Source organism: Chiloscyllium plagiosum, unplaced genomic scaffold (genome assembly GCF_037043375.1).
Source record: "Chiloscyllium plagiosum isolate Xiang-an unplaced genomic scaffold, Cpla_swu_hap1 HiC_scaffold_44, whole genome shotgun sequence".
Lineage (NCBI taxonomy): Eukaryota > Metazoa > Chordata > Chondrichthyes > Orectolobiformes > Hemiscylliidae > Chiloscyllium > Chiloscyllium plagiosum.
In genome coordinates, this window is record NW_028270182.1 from 12,151,283 (window position 1) to 12,171,956 (window position 20,674).

Sequence of the window (20,674 nt, forward strand, 5' to 3'; positions counted from 1 at the left end):
CACCTAACCTACACATCCCTGTACACTATGGGTAATTTAGCACGGCCAATCCACCCTAACTTACACATCCCTGTACAGTGTGGGTAATTTAGCACGGCCAATCCACCCTAACCTGCACATCCCTGGACACTATGGGTAATTTAGCACAGCCAATCCACCCTAACCTATACATCCCTGTACAGTGTGGGTAATTTAGCACGGCCAATCCACCCTAACCTACATATCGCTGTACACTATGGGTAATTTAGCACGGCCAATCCGCCCTAACCTGCACATCCCTGGACACTGTGGGTAATTTAGCATGGCCAATCTACCCTAACCTACACATCCCTGTACAGTGTGGGTAATTTAGCACGGCCAATCCACCCTAACCTATACACCCCTGTACACTATGGGTAATTTAGCATGGCCAATCCACCCTAACCTGCACATCCCTGTACATTGTGGGGCAATTTAGCACGGCCAATCCACCCTAACCTACACATCCCTGTACACTATGGGTAATTTAGCACGGCCAATCCACCCTAACCTATACATCCCTGTACACTATGGGTAATTTAGCACGGCCAATCCGCCCTAACCTACACATCCCTGTACACTGTGGGGCAATTTAGCTTGGCCAATTCACCTGACCTGCACATCTTTGGATTGTGGGAGGAAACCAGAGCACCCAGAGGAAACCCAAGCAGACTCGGGGAGAATGTGCAAACTCCACACAGACAGTCACCCGAGGCTGGAATCGAACCTGGGACCCTGGTGCTGTGAGGCAGCAGTGCTAACCACTGAGCCACCGGGAATACAGCACTTTTGGGTCACACAGTCGACTGGAAGCGAGGATGCTAAGAGATGATTTAGGGAAGGTGTACAAAATTGGCAGCACGGTGGTTAGCGCTGCTGCCTCACAGTGCCAGGGAACCGGGTTCCATTCCAGCCTGGGGCAACTGTCTGCGTGGAATTTGCACGATGTCTGCGTGGGTTTCTGCTAGGTGCTCCTGGCGGAAATCCACAGGGAGAACATGCAAACCCCGCACAGACAGAACCCAGACCCCTGGGCACTGTAAAGCAGCAGTTCTAACCACTGAGCCACCATGCCACCCGTCCATAGGTCTTAAGTGACTTGACCTCTGCCACCTTTTGAGGCAGAGAGTTCCAGATGCAAGTTTATCAAATCGAGCCAGTGTTTGTAAGTTTGGTGCAATCAGGATGACTTTGATAATAGTGCTTCACTTGATTGTCATGATGTGGAGATGCCGGTGTTGGACTGGGGTGGACAAGGTCAGAAGTTACACGACACCAGGTTATAGTCCAACAGGTTTACTTGAAATCACAAGCTTTCGGGGCACTGCTCCGTCATCAGGTGAAGTGAAGAGAAGCACACAGGTGCAGAAATTACAGTCGGAGAGATCAAAAGATCATACAAATGGTGTGAGTGGACTCTCTGCAGGTGATCAGAAGTGTCAAATGGTACCTCTGTCTCAATTAATCAGATTATAGGCCAGTACAATTGCAACATTTAAAAGGCATATGAATAGGAAGGGTTTGGAGGGATATGGGCCGGGTGCTGGCAGGTGGGACTAGATTGGGTTGGGATATCTGGTTGGCATGGACGGGTTGGACCGAAGGGTCTGTTTCCATGCTGTACACCTCTCTGACTTTGACTCTGCCTTTCACTTGCTATTCAGCTGTAACCACTTTACTAACACCGTCTGAGCATTTTGGTCTCATGCATTTTGGTCGGAAAATAGGAACGCGACCTGTTACCTAAATAGGGAGAGACTTCGGGGTGTTCAGGTGCAGAGGGATCTGGGTGTCTTTGTCCATGAATCACAGAAAACTGGCACACAGGTACAGCAGGTAATAAAGAAAGCAAATGGAAGGTTGGCTTTTATAGTTTAAGGAAAGGAATATAAAGGTAAGGAAGTATTACCTTACAAAGTATTGGGGAGACCACACCTGCAGTATTGTGCACAGTTTTGGGCCCTTTATTTGAGGAAAGGTGTAGTGGCATTAGCAGCAGTTCAGACTCGGTTCACTGGATTGATCCCGGAGATGAGGGGCTTGGCGTATGGAGAGAGAATGAATAGTTTCGGCCTATACTGTCTGGAATTTAGAAGAACAAGGGGAGATCAAATTGAGGTGTTCAAGAATGATAAAAGGTGTGGATAAAGTAGACGTGGAGCGGATGCTTCCTCTTATGGGGCATTCTGGGACGAGAGATCATAGGCTTAGGATAAGGGGCAGCAAACTTAAAACAGAGATGAGGAGAAATTACGTCCCCTAAAGGGTTGTGAGTCTGAGGAATTCGCTACCCCAAAGTGCAGTGGATACTGGGACAGTGAGTAAATTTAAGGAGGAGTTAGACAGGTTTGTAATTGGTAATGGGTTGAAGGGTTACGGGGAGAGGGCAGGAAGATGGGAGTGAGGAGCATGATCGAATGGCGGAGTGGACTTGATGGACCTAATTCTGCTCCTAAATCTGATGAACTTATGACTTCAAGTAAACCTGTTGGACCAAAACCTGGCATTGTGTGACGCCTGACCTTCATTTGGGGTTGCAAACAAGACAGGAGGTAAAGGTCTCACTACCCTGGGATGGAGAGTAACCGAATCTGGCTGGAAGCATCACAATCCTTACGTCCAACTGTGGATTTCTGTTTTGCAGCTATGGCCTGCCCTCCGCACAGTACGTACAAGTCGTGCATGGCTGCCTGTCCTCCCACCTGTGCCAACCTGGCTGCCCCTTCAGAATGCGACGCTCCATGCATGGAAGGCTGCGAGTGTGACCGGGGCTTTGTCTACAGCAGTTTCAACTGTGTGCCTTACAGCCAGTGCGGCTGCACCTATCGCAACAAGTATTACCAGGTAGGTCGTAAACAAAATTTATGTGATTCCTTTATCCTACAGCGGGCAGCAATTGGCAAACAGACATCACTGGGAAGAGTGTCACGCCACTGAAAACTTTCAGCTTTCCCTCGTCAGGAATGCCTATGTTCAAAGGACCACAATAATTTGTACTGCAGAAGAAAAGTATCCTACTACTTTCTGCATGGCAACATCTCAGCCAATCAGATTTGACCTTCCAACCAAACAGCACACTTCTACCTTGAAGTATAAATTGACTGTTTGAAATTTTTTGCATTCCTGGTGAAGCAAGACAAAATTCTTCGGAAACATGTCTCTCTTTTTTCAACAATGGTCACGTTCTTCACTGCTAAGGGGGTGGACTTTAAGATGTGTCTCTAAGCAGCAGCAGTGGTGATTCCTGGGGGGTACATGGCACGTCCCTTGTTCCAGTCCTGTTTGGGCCCTCACTCACAACTCTTTCTTCTGATACTTCGATGATATAATTGCTCCCCTCTCTCGTCCAGAATTGGAAAAACGTATCAATTTCCAATTTCCACCCCTCTCTCACCTTCACCTGGTCCATCTCTGACTCCTGCCTACCCTTCCTCAACATCTCTATTTCCGTTTCTGGGGATAGGCTGGCCACCAATATTCATAACAAACCCACCGTCTCCCCAGTTACCTGGACTATACATCCTCACACCCTGTAAGGACTTCATTCTATTCTCTCAGTTTCTCTCTCTGTCGCATCTTTTTTTTAGATTAGATTACTTACAGTGTGGAAACAGGCCCTTTGGCCCAACAAGTCCACACCGACCCGCTGAAGTACAACCCACCCAGACCCATTCCCCTACATTTACCCCTTCACCTAACACTACGGGCAATTTAGCACGGCCAACTCACCTGCACATTTTTGGACTGTGGGAGGAAACCAGAGCACTTGGAGGAAACCCACACAGACACGGGGAGAATGTGCAAACTCCACACAGTCAGTCGCCTGAGGCGGGAATTGAACCCAGGTCTCTAGCGCTGTGAGGCAACAGTGCTAACCATCGTGCCACCCATCTGTTCTGATGACGTTACCTTCCACAGGGAAGGCCTCAGAAATGTCCGCCATTTTCCTATATGGTTGACAGGGTCCTTATCATGTCCAATCCATCTCCTGTACATCTGCCCTTGTCCCTTCTCTTCCTTCCTACAGTCCTCACTTACCACCCTGCCAGCCTCCGGACCCAAAGAAGTATAAGCCGCCATTTCAGTCAAATTCTGTGAGATGCCAGTACCAAACGCATATTCCCCTCCTCACCTTTGTCAGCATTCCTCAGGGATTGTTCCCTCCTGGATACCCTGGTCCACTCCTCCTCCATTCCCAACACCTCGCCAAGCCCCCCTCCCCCATCCACCGCACCTTCTCACACATTCGCAGGAGCTGTAACACCTGTCTGTTTGCCAACTCGCTCCTCACTATCCAAGGCCCCAGACACACCTCCCAGGTGAAGCAGCACTTTACCTGCACTTTATTCAATCTAGTCTGCCGTTCTCGCTACTCCACACTGGAGAAACACAGACCACTTTGCAGAATACGCTTTGCATGACAACGAGAATCCAATTACCTGCCAGTTCAACACCTCACCGCCTTCCCACATCAGCAGGTCTGCTTCAGTGCTGCAGCAATCCTCAGTGCAAGCTGAGGTGACACGGTGGCTCAGTGGTTAGCATTGCTGCCTCACAACGCCAGGGACGCAGGTTCGATTCCTGCCTTGGGCGACTGTCCGTGTGGAGTTTGCATGTTCTCCGTGTGGGTTTGCTCTGGTTTCCTCCCACAGTCCAAAGATGTGCAGGCTAGGTAAATTGGTTATGCTAAATTGCCTGTAGAGTTAGGTGCATTAGCTAGGCGAAATAGGTCTGGGTGGGTTGGTGTGGATTAATTGAGTCAAAGGGCCTGTTTCCACACTTTAGGGAATCTAATTATTATAAGCTTGAAGAACACCATCTCATTTTCCACTTGGGGACCCTTCAGCATCCAGGACTCCACAGCGAGTTCAATAACTTTAGAGCATGATTTCATCCCTCTTTTTACCAATCTCCACACCCTGGTTCTGTCATGACAAGGATTGTTTCCAGCAAGAGCTGAAAATGTGTTGCTGGAAAAGCGCAGCAGGTCAGGCAGCATCCAAGGAGCAGGAGAATCGACGTTTCGGGCAAGAGCCTTTCTTCAGGAATGTTTCCAGCTAACCCATTCTCATCCTTCTTAGTCATAGAGCCATTGAGCTGTACAGCACAGAAACACATCCTTTGGTCCAACTTATCCATCCCGACCGAATGTACTAAATTAATCTAATCCCATTTCCCAGTATTTGATCCATATCTCTTTAAACCCTTCCTAGTCATGTACCCATCCAGATGCCTTTTAAATGTATTTGTACCAGCCTCCACCACTTCCTCTGGCAACTCATTACCACCCTCTGCGTGAAAAAAGTTGCCCTTTAGGTCCCTTTTAAATCTTTCCCCTCTCACCTTAAACTTAGTCCTGTTATTACAATGATTGCTTTCAGCAGTCTATCCATTCTCTCCGACTCTCCACTTTCACTATCATTTATTCAGCTTCTCTTCTGTCCTGGCTTACTATCGTCTGTCTACCCCTAGTATCCCTTCATGTTTGGGCTCCATGTCCACCTATCCCTCACCACTCCTCCAACCCCCATTCCCAACCCATCTCATCTTCAGCATAAATGCTACTTTTTCCTAACTGCTGTCAGTTCTGATTAAGAGCTACCAAACCTGAAACATTAACTACTTTCTCCCCACTGAGTCCAGTGGCTACAAGAGCATAGAATCCCTACAGTGTGGAAACAGGCTATTTGGCCCAACATCCCTTCAAAGAGAAACCCACCCAGACCCATTCCCCTCCTACTGTACATTTCCCATGATGAATGCACCTAACCTACACATCCCTGAATGCTATAGCCAACTTAGCGTGGCCAATCCACCCTAACCTGCATGTCTCCAGACTGTGGGAGGAAACCGGAGCACCCAGAGGAAATCCAATGCAGGGAGAATGTGCAAACTTCACACAGATAGTCGCCCCAACACTGGAATCGAACCCAGATCCCTGGGGCCGTGAGGCAGCAGCGCTAACCACTGAGCCAATGTGCCACCCTCAGAGGTTGGGAATCCTGCGAGTGTCTCACCCCCACGACTCTCCCCAACGCCAAAGTCTAAAAGGCAGCCAAGAGACATCGTGATGACACCAATGCAGTAACAGTGGACCTGGACAACAACTCACTGCCTGATGCTCGGTGACTGGGACTCACTACTTAAGCGACGCAGCCCTTTTCTCCCCTCAGCCATCTGCCCTCGACTGAAAGCTAGAGAGAAAGCGCACGTACCAAGTTCCATGTGCGTTTGGAACGTTTGGAAATGCACTCAATACCGTTTACTCCTACCCTTTCCCCCCATCCGAACAATTGTTTCAGATCTCCACCGTCCACAGTATTTTTATTTTGTCTTAGTAATTGCTGATAGCCCAGTGATCACAAGGAGCCATGCAGGCTGAGCCAGAGTCCGTCCATCGAGACCATCCTGGCAGAGATCACTGGAAAGCTGCCAAGGATGATTGACTAGACAAATATCCCTACATCTATCCCAGACGCAGTCAACCCAACTGTATCACCCCAAATGCCAACTCAGGCCAGTTCAAGGAAGATAATAACCTTTCGATCTCAGCGCCACAGCCTAACAGTTCCTTATTGTCCATCTGTAATGGATGATGAAGTCAAAGTTAGCTCCAACCTGCATGGCTCCTCCGCTGGCTTTTCTCAAGCGGAGGACCAGGATAGCACAGGACCAGGCCCTTCGGTCCACCAAGCCCATGCTGACAAATGACGCCTTTCTAAACTAAAAGCCTTTTAGCCTCGAAGTGGTCCATATCTCTCTATTCCCTGCCTATTCATGTATTTAGCAAGATACCTCATAGAGTCACACAGTCATTGAGATGTACAGCGTGGAAACAGACCCTTCGGTCCAACCTGTCCATGCCGACCAGATATCCCAACCCAATCTAGTCCCACCTGCCAGCACCCGGACCATATCCCTCCAAACCCTTCCTATTCGTACACCCATCCAGATGCCTTTTAAATGTTGCAATCATACTAGTCTCCACCACTTCCTCTGGCAACTCCTTGCATACACGTACCACCTTTTGCGTGAAAAGTTGCCCCTTAGGTCTCTTTCATATCTTCCCCCTAAACCTATGCCCCTCTAGTTCTGGACTCCCCTCACCCCAGGGTAAAGACCTTGTCTATTTATCCTATCCATGTCCCTCATGATTTTATAAACCTCTATGAGGTCACCCCTCAACCTCTGACGCTCCAGGGAAAACAGCCCCAGCCTGTTCAGCCTCTCCCCGTAGCTCAAACCCTCCAACCCTGGCAACACCCTTGTAAATCTTTTCTGAACCCTTTCAAGTTTCACAACATCCTTCCGATAGGATGGAGACCGGAATTGCACGCAATATTCCAACAGTGGCCTAACCAATGTCCTGTACAGCCACAACATGACCTCCCAACTCCTGTAGTTGAAACTTTATTGCTGGAACAGCACAGCAGGTCAGGCAGCATCCAGGGAACAGGAGATTCGACGTTTCAGGCACAGGCCCTTCTACAGGCCCTCCCAACTCCTGTACTCAATACTCTGACCAATAACGTTGCTGTTGTATCTGCATCTACCACCTCCTCTGGCAGTGTATTCCAAGCACCTACCTTTCACATCTGCTTTAAACTTTCCCCTTTTTACTTTAAACCTATGTCCCCCTAGTATTTGATGTTTCTACCCTGGGAAAAAGACGCCAACTATCCATTCTATCGACAATGTTGTCAACTTCTACCTAATCACCCCTCAGCCTCTGTTGTTCAAAGTTTGTCCAATCTCTCCTCACGGCTAATACCCTCCAAACTTCCTGGTAATCCTGATCTGAATCCCTCTCCGAAAGCCTCCGCATCCAAATCATTTCTGTTTTAATTGAATTACAGGTTGGTGAAAGGTTTGTCACAGACGATTGCTCTGAAGACTGCACGTGTAACATGACAGAAACTGTTGGGTGCTTCAGCATGAGATGCCCAGAGAACAGAACGTGTAGTGTCATCAACGGCAACAGGGCCTGCGTCTTAGGTAAGGAAGGATGGCTGTTCATCTCGAAGGATCAGCCTTTCATCCGAGAATCAATGACAGGGGAACAACGGTTTTTTTTGGCTGAATGGATACTAGTAAGGTGGACTCCAACTTACAACATCAATTGCAAAATGGATAAGTATCTCACCTTAGTGGGCTGGACACTTATGGTTTAGGATTCACTCCGCGGGTGTCAGCTAGAAGCCCATGTGTTTCATCAGCCTAAGAAAGACAAGCCATAGAGGTCCACAGCATGGAAACAGGCCCTTCAGCCCAACATGACAATGCTGCCCAGTTTTCACAATTAATCATTTTTCTGCATTGGTCCATATCCCTCCATTCCTATCCCATCCCTGTACCTGTCCAAATGTTTCTTAAATGACAAAATTATACTCACCTCCACCACTACCTCTGGAGCCCGTTTGAGACACTCATCACCTCTGTGTGAAAAGATTGCCACTCGGGACCCTTATGTATCTCTCCCCTCTCACTTTAAGCCTACAACCCCTAGTTTTAGACTCCCCTTTGATGGGGAAAAGCTGTTGGCTATCCATCAAGCCATGCAACATCAGGAGGTGGAGGAGCCGATATTTCGGTGTAACCCTCTTTCAGGTTACACCCGAACCGTTGACTTCTCCACCTCCTGGTGCTGCCTGGCTTGCTGTGTTCTCCCAGCCTCCTGCTTGTCTACCTTAGATTCCAGCATCTGCACATCTTTTTGTCTCTCTCCTACCTTATCTATGTCTCTCACGACGCTGAAGAAAAGACACATTTAATTCAAGCTTATCATCTTGCACTCATCAGAACATTTTGCAAGAATACAGATTTAAAGGGGGAAACTTGACATGTACATATTCTAAGTATGTAAGTTAGCTGGAAGGTTTGTCTTCAGACGTTTCGTCACCATGACTAGGTAACATAATCAGTGAGAGTCTCCAGTGAAATGATCGTGGTATGTCCCACCTCTTTATTTGTAGGCCTTGGTTTCTTAAGGTGGGCGATGTCACCCTAGGACAGGCGAAACAAAGACATGCGTGAGAACTCTTAGAGGCATGGCATTCTAACCAGAACTCCATCAGTAAAGACATCAACTTAGATCCTATCTACCTTCCCTTGAAAGAACGAACCGGAAATGACATCACCCACCTTAAGAAACCAAGCCCTATAAATAGAGAGAGATGGGACATACCACCAGCGCTTCACCGGCGACACTCACTGATGATGTCACCTAGTTATGGTGACGAAACATCTGAAAACAAACCTTCCAGCTCAGCGAGCTAACTTACATACTTATCATCAATCTGAGCTACAAGTCTTCTCAAAAATCGTTAATATACATACTCTCTCACCAACCAATCAATAATCTTGTCTCATGCATCATAGATGTTGCCCTTCTTTGTAGTTGGTACTTCTTGTGAATTGTCCTGAAGTTGAAAAGCTGTGACAAAGTATGTCTTTTTTCAGCAATACCCAATTTCTGTGCTCCCGAGTGACTCTAAGTCATCACACAGCACAGTCAGAACACTGAGCCCCAGCTCTGGAAGGTCAAAGACTCGTTCAGCCTGATGGTCACACTGCTAACCCTCAGATCAAAAGGAAGAATGTTTGACATGACCCTGCTGTGCTACGTACAGAGAGTATGCAACACAGCAACAGATAGTTTGTCCCACTGGTCGATGTCTATGCTGATCTGATGCCCCACCCAAAATTTTGTCACCCCCACATCGTATTCGTCTACTCCTTACTCCCTCATGCATTTATCCACTTTGCCTTCAATATACCTGCACCCTTCATGGGCGGCACGGTGATGTTTTGATTAACACTGCTGCCCAAGGGACCCGGGTTCGATTCCGCTTTCAGGCAACTGTCCGTGCAGAGTTTGCACATGTTCCCTGTGTCTGTGTGGGTTTCCTCCAGGTGATCCGGTTTCCTCCCACATGGATTTGGATGTGGACATAGGAGGTATAGTTAGTAAGTTTTCAGATTATGCCAAAATTGGAGGTGTAGTGGACAGTGAAGAAGGTTACCTCAGATTACAACAGGATCTTGATCAGATGGGCCAATGGGCTGAGGAGTGGCAAATGGAGTTTAACTTAGATAAACGTGAGGTGCTGCACAAATCAGTGCAGGATTTATACACTTAATGGTAAGATTCTAGGGAGTGTTGCTGAACACAGAGACCTTGGAGTGCTGGTTCATAGCTCCTTGAAAGTGGAGTCGCAGGTAGATAGGATAGTGAAGGATGAGTTTGGTATGCTTTCCTTTATTGGTCAGAGTATTGAGTACAGGAGTTGGGAGGTCATGTTGCGGCTGTACAGGAATGTTGGAATATTGTGTGCAATTCTGGTCTCCTTCCTATCGGAAAGATGTTGTGAAACTTGAAAGGGTACAGAAAAGATTTACAAGGATGTTGCCAGGGTTGGAGGGTTTGAACGATAGGGGGAGGCTGAACAGGCTGTGGCTGTTTCCCCTGGAGCATTGGAGGCTGAGGGGTGACCTTATAGAGGTTTATAAAATCATGAGGGACATGGATAGGATAAATAGACAAGGTCTTTTCCCGGGTCGGGGAGTCCAGAACTAGAGGGCATAGGTTTTGGGTGAGAGGGAAAAGATTTAAAAGGGACCTAAGGGGCAACCTTTTTACATAGAGGGTGGTGCGTGTATAGAATGAACTGCCAGAGGAAGTGGTGGAGACTGGTACCGTTACAGCATTTAAAAGGCATCTGGATGGGTATATGAATAGGAAGGGTTTAGAAGGATATGGGCCAAGTGCTGGCAATTGGGACGAGATTGGGTTGGGATATCTGGTCGGCATGGACGAGTTGGACCGAAGGGTCTGTTTCTGTGCTGTACATCTCTATGACTCTATGTGCAGCTTAGGTTGCTTACTTGCCCATAGTGTCTAGTTATGTGCAGGCTAGGCGGGTTAACCATGGGAAATGGGATACAGGGATAGGGTAAGAGGGTGGGAACCTCTTCAGAGGGTCGGTGTAGACTCGACGGGCTGAATGGCCTGCTTTCACACTGTGGGGATTCTATGATTCACTGCAATTATTTCCTGTGGTAGCCCATTCCGCACTCTCACTAACCACTGGGTAAAGACATTTCTCCTGAATCCCCCACTGGGTTCACCATCAACAATCTTGTTTTGATGGCCCCTCGCTTTGATCTCACATCCACTTTGATCTCACATCCACTAGCCTCTTGAAATCCCTTTATCGTTTTAGAGCTCTTCGTCAAGTCACCCCTCTCTTTTCTTGCAAAAAGTGACTTGGCCTGTTCAACCTTTAGTAATAAACCTCTAAGCTTAGGTACCATCCGAGTCAATCTGTTTTATGTCTTCTCCTTTGTATCTCACTTGTAGTTATTGCTATCCTCCTCGTGCCATTTTAATGTGGAAAGTTAATGTAGTTTGACAGTAGGTATGAGAACCATTAACAGCTTGCAAACATGACCTCTACTCGTGGTCTTCAAACACAGAATGTTAGAATGGCTACAGCCCAGAAGGAGGCCGTTCAGCCCATAATGTGTATGCCAGCTCTCTGTATGTATTATGCAGCTACTCCCTGTCCTTTCCCAGCTGTGTTTAACCAATTCCCTAAAGGAAAGCCATTATTAATCCTTCACCACCACATTCTGTGTTCTGGATCTTAAACGCTCCCAGTTGTTTTTTTGTATAGTTGTCTTCCTTAAATAAGAATGTAAGAACATAAGAAATCTGAGTAGGAAGAAGTCATTTGAGCCTGTTCTGTGGGGGTATTTTAGTTTGGAATTATGTTTGGTCTGGACTGGTCGGACCGAAGTGTATGCTTCCATGCTGTATGACTCTGGGGCTGATCTCCGACCTCAACGCCACATACCTGCACTACCTCAGTGACCCTCAGTGTTTTTAAGATGTGGAAATCTATCGACCTCTGTCTTGAATATGCTTAACGACTGAGTCTCCACAGCCCTCTGGGATGGAAACATCCAAAGGTTCACCACCCTCAGCGTGATGAAGTTCATCTCATGTAACTCTAAAATGGCCTGCCCTGTATTCTGAGTCAAAATTGTGGTGCTGGAAAAGCACAAATGGTCAGGCAGCACCCGAGAAGCAGGAAAATCAACGTTTCGGGCAAAAGCCCTTCATCAGGAAGGAGGACGGGAGCCTCTGGGGTGGAGAGATGAATGGGAGGGGGTTGGGGCTGGGGGGGAAGGTAGCTGAGAGTGCAATAAGTGGATGGAGGTGGGGGTAAAGGTGATAGGTCAAAGAGGAGGATAGGTGGGAAGGAAGATGGACAGATGGGACAGGTCATGAGGATGGTGCTGAGCTGGAAGGTTGGAACTGAGGTAAGGTGGGGGAGAAGGGAAATGAGGAAACTGGTGAAGTCCACATTGATGCCATAAAATTGGAAGTCCCAAGGCGAAAGATGAGGCGCTCTTCCTCCAGGCATCGGGTGGTGAGGGAGTGGCGATGAAGGAGGCCCAGGACCTGCATGTTCCAAGCAGAGTGGGAGGGGAAGTTAAAATGTTTGGCCGTGGGGCGGTGGGGTTGATTGGTGCGGGTGTCTCAGAGATGTTCCCTGAAGCGTTCCGTGCGTAGGAGTCCTGTCTCCCCAATGTAGAGGAGACCACATCAGGAGCAACGGACACAGTAAATGACATGTGTGGAAGTGCAGGTGAAACTTTGGATGTGGAGGGCTCCTTTAGGGCCTTGGATGGAGGTGAGGGAGGAGGTGTGGGCGGAGGTTTTGCAATTCCTGCGGTGGCAGAGGAAGGTGCCGGGAGGAGAGGGTGGGCTGTTAAAGGACGTGGACCTGACCAGGTAGTCACGAAGGGAGCAGTCTTTACGGAAAATGGATGGGGTGGGGAGGGAAATATATCTCTGGTGGTGGGGTCTGTTTGTATGTGGCAGAAATGATGGGATGTATATGGAGATTGATGGGGTGGAAGATGAGGACCAGGGGGTTCTGTCCTTGTTGCGGTTGGAGGGGTGGGGTTCGAGGGACATGGATGAGATGCACTGAAGGGCATCATCAACTAAGTGGGAAGGGAAATTGTGGTCTTTAAAGAAGGAGGCCATCTGGTGCGTTCTGTGGTGGAACTGGTCCTCCTGGGAGCAGATGCGGCGGAGGTGGAGGAATTGGCAATGCTTCTAAGTTCTAGACACTACCTGTCCAGGGTGAAACATAGAGTCACACGGCACAGAAACAGACCCTACAGTCCAACCAGTCCGTGCCAACCATAATCCCAAACTAAACTAGATCCCCTTCCCTTTATTTTGAATCCAGTTCTCTCTAATCTTGACCTCTGATTCTTGACTTGCCCAGGACGGGAAAATTCCCCTCAGAATCTTAAACTGTCACAGGTACACGTCTAAATCCCCCATATGTAATCCTCTACAGCACAGAAAAAGCCTATTGTGTCTTGCCGGTCAGAAGCAATCAGCTAACTATTCTGATCCCATTTTCCAACCCTTGGCATCTCAAGTGCATACCTAAATACCTCCTAAATGGGATGGTAGAGTAAATAGGCAAGGTCTTTTCCTTGGAGTGTGGGGAATGCAACACTACAGGGCGTATGTTTAAGTTGAGAGGAAAGATATAACAGGGACCTATGGGGCAACCTTTTCACACAGAGGGTGGTATGTGTATGGCATGAGCTGCCAGAGGAAGTGGCGGAGGCTGGTACAATTGCAACATGTAAAAGGCATTTGGATGAGTGCATGAATAGGAAGGGTTGAAAGAGATACGGGCCAAGTGCTGGCAAACACGGCAAGATTAATTTAGGATATCTGGCCGGTATGGACAAGTTGGACCAAAAGGTTTGCTTCCGTGCTGTACAACTCTATAATGAGGGTTTCTGCCTGTGTAACCTTTACAGGCAGTGAGTTCCAGATTCCACCATACTCTGGGTGAAAAAGAAAGTTTCCTCACATTTCCTCCAAACCTCCTGCCCCTTATCTTAATCCTTGCCTCCTTGTCATTGATCCCTCCCTCAAAGGGAAGAAGTTCCTGCCCTCCCTACCCTATGTTGCCCCTCACGACTTTATCCACCTCAATTATCTCACCTCCGCTCCAAGGAAAACAAGCCCGATCTGTCAAACCACACACATTTTGGTAGAGATAAATGCTTTTACTGTAGCCTTGGTACCAACTTGGTATTAACTTGTCTAATCTCGTCACACCATTTTATTCTGGAAAATGGAAGTCAGCGTGACAATAGAGGTTAAGGGTCAATTAGAACATGCAACATGATCCCATTGAAACATTTTCAAATTGAAATGTCATCAGCTCAAACGATCACGTACATATCTTTTTTTTTTGATGGGGTATGGAGAGGTGAATGTTTAACATGTTTTATTGATTAATTATTGTTATTGTCCATTTTTATTTCCACAGTTGGGCTTAACTGTTCGGCAGATTTCTGTGAAAATGGTGGCACATGTCTGGCGACAATAAATGGACCTGTGTGTGTGTGTTCTCCATCCTTCACAGGAATATACTGCGAGTGTACGTTGTTTTACTTTTATTTGCTGTCTCTTCAGATTCTGACCAAGCTAGATCTGGGGAAATTGGTTCCCCATGGCAGGGCGCATTATAGAAAAGATGACTTAAGATAATGAACAAAAGAGGCAGAATTTTGTAACACAGTGAGTTTGTTTTATGATGGGGATAGTGCCACTGGACAATAACCCAGAGGCCCAGATTAACGCTTGTGGGTTCAAATCCCAGCACGGAATTTAAATTCAATTCAAAAACATTCCAGGATTTGAAAGTTAGTCACAGGAATGAGGACCTGTAAAAACTCATCTGGTTCATCAATGCCCTTTGGGGAGGGAAATCCACTGTCTGGCCTACATATGACTCTAGACAGCTGTGATGTGGCTGACCATTAACTGCCCTCTGAAATGGCGAAGCAAATTACTCAGCTTCAAGGGCAATTGAGAGGGGGGGGCAACAAATGGTGAAACAACAAAGGCGTGTGCTGCTTGAAAGTGTGAGTGAGTCAAATTCAATAGAAAGATTCAACAGAGTGGTGAGATAGAAGGGGAGAAAAATTTGCATGGCCTCAGAGAAAGAACAGACAGAAGTGGGAATTTTTTTTAAAATTCATTTGTGCGTCGCTGGCTGACCAGGATTTATTGCCCTGTCCCTAATTGCCCCTTGCTGGTGAGCTGCATTCTTGAACCACTGCAGTCACCTGCTGTGGGTTGACCCACAATGCCCTTAGGGAAGAAGTTCCAGGATTTTGACCTAGCAACAGTGAAAGAATGGTCAATATATTTCCAGGTGAGTGGCTTAGAGGGGAACCTGAAGGTGGTGGTGCTCCTATAATGGGTAATGGGAACAATGGGATAAAGAGCCAGCAGTCCGACATGAGGAGACAAATGGCCTCAGGGCAAATCTGCGGAAACGCCATCTTGTGACGTGTTGGAAATACTGTCTAGTCAGCTTACAGTATGATAACACGCAGTCATCTTTCTGAGTTAATCACATCGTCCCTGGTTAATTCACCGTGTCTGACCTGCATGAGTGAAATGTGCGCTTGGTTTGTCTCCACTCTTCTTAAAGTCAATGGTATAGAGCAGAGGTGGGGAACCTTTTCATGTTGGAAGGCCACATTATGTTAGTCGTAATCTAATAAGGCCGCATCCAAGAAACTTCAATTATATATTCTTCAAAATTCACATTTTTTTAATTGTGGCGGTCAGTCTGTGAGGATTACTTTGTTGAATTTTCTTTTACTCTCTGGCATTTTAAATACATTCATTTTAAGATTAAAATAAAAATAATAAAGGACAAAAAAACATATTAATAAAAGATTTGTTGTGCAAAATTTGGATTCAGTCAAAAGGCCACACGCAATGGCCTACAAGGCCGTAGGTTCCCCAACCCCTGGTTTAGATAATGCCTGGTATGGGTTGTGAACCTGAAAAATCATAAGGCTGCAGTAAACTTAAAATTCATTTCTGGGTGTGACGTTGGTATCACCAGTACCTGAGGAGCCCTCCTATATCACAGAGGGCCTGTACCGTGCTGGTGGACCCCACATGCTCCTTCGTCACAGAGACTGGAGTGTTGGTTTCTAAGCTAACTGTCCCATTCCCTCCTCAGATGGTACATGTGCATCAAGCCCCTGTAAGAACGGAGGCACTTGCATCCAGAATGAAGACAAATACGAGTGCTTATGTCCTGCTTTGTATGACGGTGACTTATGTGAAGGTAAGGGTTTGGTGTGCCGTTTTTAAAACATTGAGTATCTTCACAGAATCGAGAATACTATAAAAGGATTAACTCCACCTCACGATTAAGTCTCAGTGATTGAGTGACCAGATCAGAACAAAGGATCATGTCAGCATGGATGGGTTAGATACAAAATTCTAGACATGCTAGACTTGGTTTTCTTACAGATCACCCAATCACCTCATAGATTCCCTATGCTGTGAAAACAGGCCATTTGGCCCAACAAGTCCACACTGACCCTCCAAGGAGTATCCCACCCTGACCATTCCATTTCCCCTACCCTACACACCCCTGAACACTGTAAGGGCAATTTAGCATGGCCAATTCACCCTAACCTGCACATTTTTGGATTGTGGGTGGAAACCCACACAGACAAAGGGAGAACGTGTAAACTCCACACAGACGATCACCTGAGGCTGGAATCGAACCCAGGCCCCTGGTGCTGTGAGGCAGCAGTGCTAACCACTGTGCCACTCGTACCTCAAGATGATCAAGCTTGTTTCTTACCCTCTGTAAATGCCAACTCACCAAAACCTCAAGTGTTCCCTAACCCAAGGGCACCAGTACCTTTCCCAGGCCCCATGCTCGCTGACCCAGTTCAGTTCCAGTCCAGGAACATGTCATATTTGAAATCCTTGTCCGTGCTTTGATATCCCTCCCTATCTTGTTCCTGCCCCATATCTGTCTCAGTAGCCTCCTCCAGCCTTACTGCTCCATACCCTTCTGACTCTCGTCTCCTGAGCACCCCCAGTGAGTGTCCACTTGTGCTCAGTCCTACTGACTGAATACACCTTAGGCTAGAGATACAGGCTGTGGGGAGGGGTGGTGGCGCTGTGGGGAGGGGTGGTGGCGCTGTGGGGAGGGGTGGTGGCACAGTGGTTCCCCACTGCTGCCTCACAGCGCCAGGGACCCGGGTTTGATCCCACCTTCAGGCAACTGTCTGTGTGGAGTCTGCAAATCTCCCCTGTGCGGGTTTCCTCCCACAGTCCAAAGATGGGCAGGTTAGGGTGGATTGGCCTTGCTATGTTGCCTGCAATGTCCAGGATGTGTGGGCTTGGTGTATTAGCCATGGGAAGTGCAGGGTTATGTGGATGGGATGGGCTGCTCTTTACAAGGTCGGTGCAGACTTAATGGGCTGAATGGCCTGCTCCCTACACTGCAGGGATTCGATAATGGTTTTGGGAAAAGGCAATCTGAACCAAATTAATTGAGATTTCGAGAGGGAGGGATTCTATTCTCTTGTAAAACGACCAAGGGGTGACCTAATAGAAATCTTTAAAAGTGATGATGAGTTTTACTCATGTACAAATAGAGAGAATGTTGGGAAGAGCAGAATTGTCAGTATGGGAGAGTTCACAGGAAAACCATCAGGAATTCAGGGAAAATCTCCCTACCCAGAGAGCTGCTGTCAGATCTACCTAAAAATGTAGAAAGGTGTAAGAAGCCCAAGAGGCGAAAGTGAGGACTGCAGATGCTGGAGATCAGAGTCGAGATGAGAGTGGTGCAGGAGGCTACTTTCCCTGGAGTGCCGGAGACTGAGGGCTGACCTTATACACATCTATAAAATCATGAGGGTCATGGATAGGGTGAATAGACAAGGTCTTTTCCCCAGCGTAGGGGAATCCAAAGCTAGAGGGCATAGGTTTAACGTGAGATGGGAAAGATTTAAAAGGGGACCTAATCGGGCAACTTTTTTCACGCAGAGGGTGGTACGTGTATGGAATGAGCTGCCAGAGGAGGTGGTGGAGGCTGGTACAATTGCAGCATTTCAAAGGCATCTGGATGGGTGCATGCATAGGAAGGGTTTGGAGGGATTTGGGCCAAATGCTGGCAAATGGGACTAGATTAATTTTGGATATTTGGTCGGTATGGACAAGTCGGGCCAAATGGTCTGTTTCCATGCTGTATGACTCTAGGCACCCGAATGTCAGAATGTGAATGGTGGGGACCACTGGGTTGAATTCAGTAGTATATTTGCTTTTAATGGGAAGCTGGACAAGCCAATCTGAAGAAGGAAAGAGAGTTAATTAAGATGGTAGAGAAAAGATGGTAAGAGGCTCAGCATGGTACGAATGACCTACAGGTACTTTGCAACCTCTGCCGTCCAAAATGTTCTTTGCACAAAAGGCAATACAATTAACGAATCCATCCTATGAAATCTTTGTAGAGCAGCTGGCCACAGTGGTGGAGGAGACTTTGGGTTTGCACTGAGCTCCAATGGATTTATTTATAGGACTTAATAATTTATCTGTGTCATCTGGCTAACGTTATTCAGTAGGGAGCTGCGACACGTGGTGGAAACAGAACCTATCAGTCCTTGCAGCTCAGGGACACAAGGACAGCAGCTACAAGCAAGGACAGCTCGCTGATTGACAACAGGGACCCTTTTAACTCTCGTGGTTGCCACAGATTTGCACCGTGACTGTTCTCAGTATTCCATTGCGGTATTATGAACCTGAAATTCCAGGCTCCGTAAACATTCAGTGCTACTCAGTGCTGACAGATTTTATTTTGTCTCTTCTTAGATGTTACCAAGGTCATCATTGTTGCGGTAGTGGTGGTTGCTGTGGTCCTCCTCATTGCCGGGGCAGTGCTGATTTACTTCTGCTGCTGCAGGTACGTAGTCACAACCTTACTGACCCCAGAATAAAATGATCCAGTCTGACATCCTTATTCAGTCCTGAGACGTTTGTTCTGAAGAGTTGAACGCTTGCAGCTTTAATGTTGAGAGGCCCTCAACAGTACCTCAGCAATGGATTCAGCCCAGTCTATGGGTTACCCTCAGTTACATCCCAGGATTACCAAGCGGTTACAGCCCACAAGGAGACCATTTGGCCCTTCAGGGGCTATCACTGGCTCCCTGAACTAGCAACGCATTTAATGCCATTCTTCTTGTCTTCTCCCTGTAACCCTATACATTCTGTCTTTTTAAATAATCAGTTGAAAGCCTTGATAGAGTCTGCCTCTACCGCACCCTCAGGAAGTGCATTCCAGATCCCAACCACTCACTAGATAAAGAGGTTTCTCCTCATGTGTCCAATTGCTTCGTTTGCCAAAGATTTTCAACCTGCGCCTCCCATTCATCAGTAACTTCTACATAATTTTGCAAATATATAGTTTCTTACAGTCTCCTGTACACAAACTGAAGAACCAGTTTTCAATGAACAGATCCTTGGACCGGTATCGTTGTCTGGACTGTTAATAATCTGCCACAAATTTTGTTAAAAAGGGTTTATTGGAGGATGGAGTTATTCTCAACTAACTCCTCTACTTCACCCATTCTTAAGACATAGTTTAGCCTCTGCACGATCTGTCTTTCCCAGATCAAGAAAGAGATCATCTGTGGAGTACCTCCAATGTAGAATGGTCCCAAAAGGTAGCAATGTTTCTAATCTGCTTCAGCGTAACCCTGTGGGTGTGTTTATTTTCCAAACAGGAATAGAGGATCAAAGAGAAGTGATACAACGAGTGACATTAGCTCCCTCAGCAGCGACATCGATTTGAAAGAAATAATCCGGCAAATCGAAGATGATCAACGTCACGGTGGAATATCAAATCCACGTTTCAGTTACTAACCCACCGGGACTGAACTGCAAATTCATTCGAAATTGTACATTTTAAGCACGTTAAGTTGTGTCCGGTGTGAATTATTGAAAATGTTGTTTGTTATCGTTTCCTTACCTGGGATATATCATACAGGTTGTTGCGATTAGAACAACATCATAAGTTTCTCTTAATTTAAATTATAAAATGCTAAGCAGCAGTGTGTGAGTCTGAATGTGTGTTCTAGGTTGATGCTAAGGTGCAGATGGCACTTAGGCAGTCAGAGATGTACAGCATGGGAACAGACCCTTCTGTCCAACTCGCCCATGCTGACCAGATACTTGATATTAGCGATTTATAAAGTGATTGTCGCCATTTGAAAACTAGCTCTGAAGACCTTTAAAACCTCCATTTCACCAAAGTAGCAAGCACTTGGCAAACTACTATTAACTCAGATTCATATCATACTTTTGCCAAGGTATGCCAACCTGAGAGAGCTCAGGGATCCCTGACTAATGATGGCATTTTGTGTGAGTTCCTGTGCACATCCAAACTGCCCTTCCTTACCACCCCCCACCATCGCAGTGGGTGCAGTCTAAAGATCAGAGGCACAACTTCCTCGAGAGTGAAACTGGGATTGCATTTCCATGAACATATACAGGGATCTGGGATGAATTTGGAGTTAGGTTGCAAGTCAACCATGATCTCACTGAATGGTGGATCTGGCTGCAGGAACTGAATGGACTCTATGTGACGTCTCTAACAGATCATCCCACTGTCGACAAATGCACAAATAAATCCAGTTGAATTCTCTGGTTTGTTTGTTTGCATCTTTGGACCCAAGTGTAACTAGCTCCTGGTGAAGGGCTCCTGCCCGAAACGTTAATTTTCCT

General features: G+C 47.0%; 1 protein-coding gene across 1 annotated transcript in view; it reads left to right on the plus strand.

Annotated features, from left to right (window-relative positions):
* LOC122544398 (uncharacterized) overlaps positions 1-20,001 on the plus strand; it is a 150,101-nt gene extending 130,100 nt beyond the window's left edge. Inside the window, exons 48-53 of the mRNA XM_087983038.1 lie at positions 2,663-2,862; positions 7,875-8,013; positions 14,394-14,504; positions 16,110-16,217; positions 18,764-18,854; positions 19,675-20,001. Coding sequence (XP_087839164.1) covers positions 2,663-2,862; positions 7,875-8,013; positions 14,394-14,504; positions 16,110-16,217; positions 18,764-18,854; positions 19,675-19,813 — 788 coding nt within the window. The 3' untranslated portion in view covers positions 19,814-20,001. The remainder of the gene's footprint in view (positions 1-2,662; positions 2,863-7,874; positions 8,014-14,393; positions 14,505-16,109; positions 16,218-18,763; positions 18,855-19,674) is intronic.
* Positions 20,002-20,674: the final 673 nt, after the last annotated feature.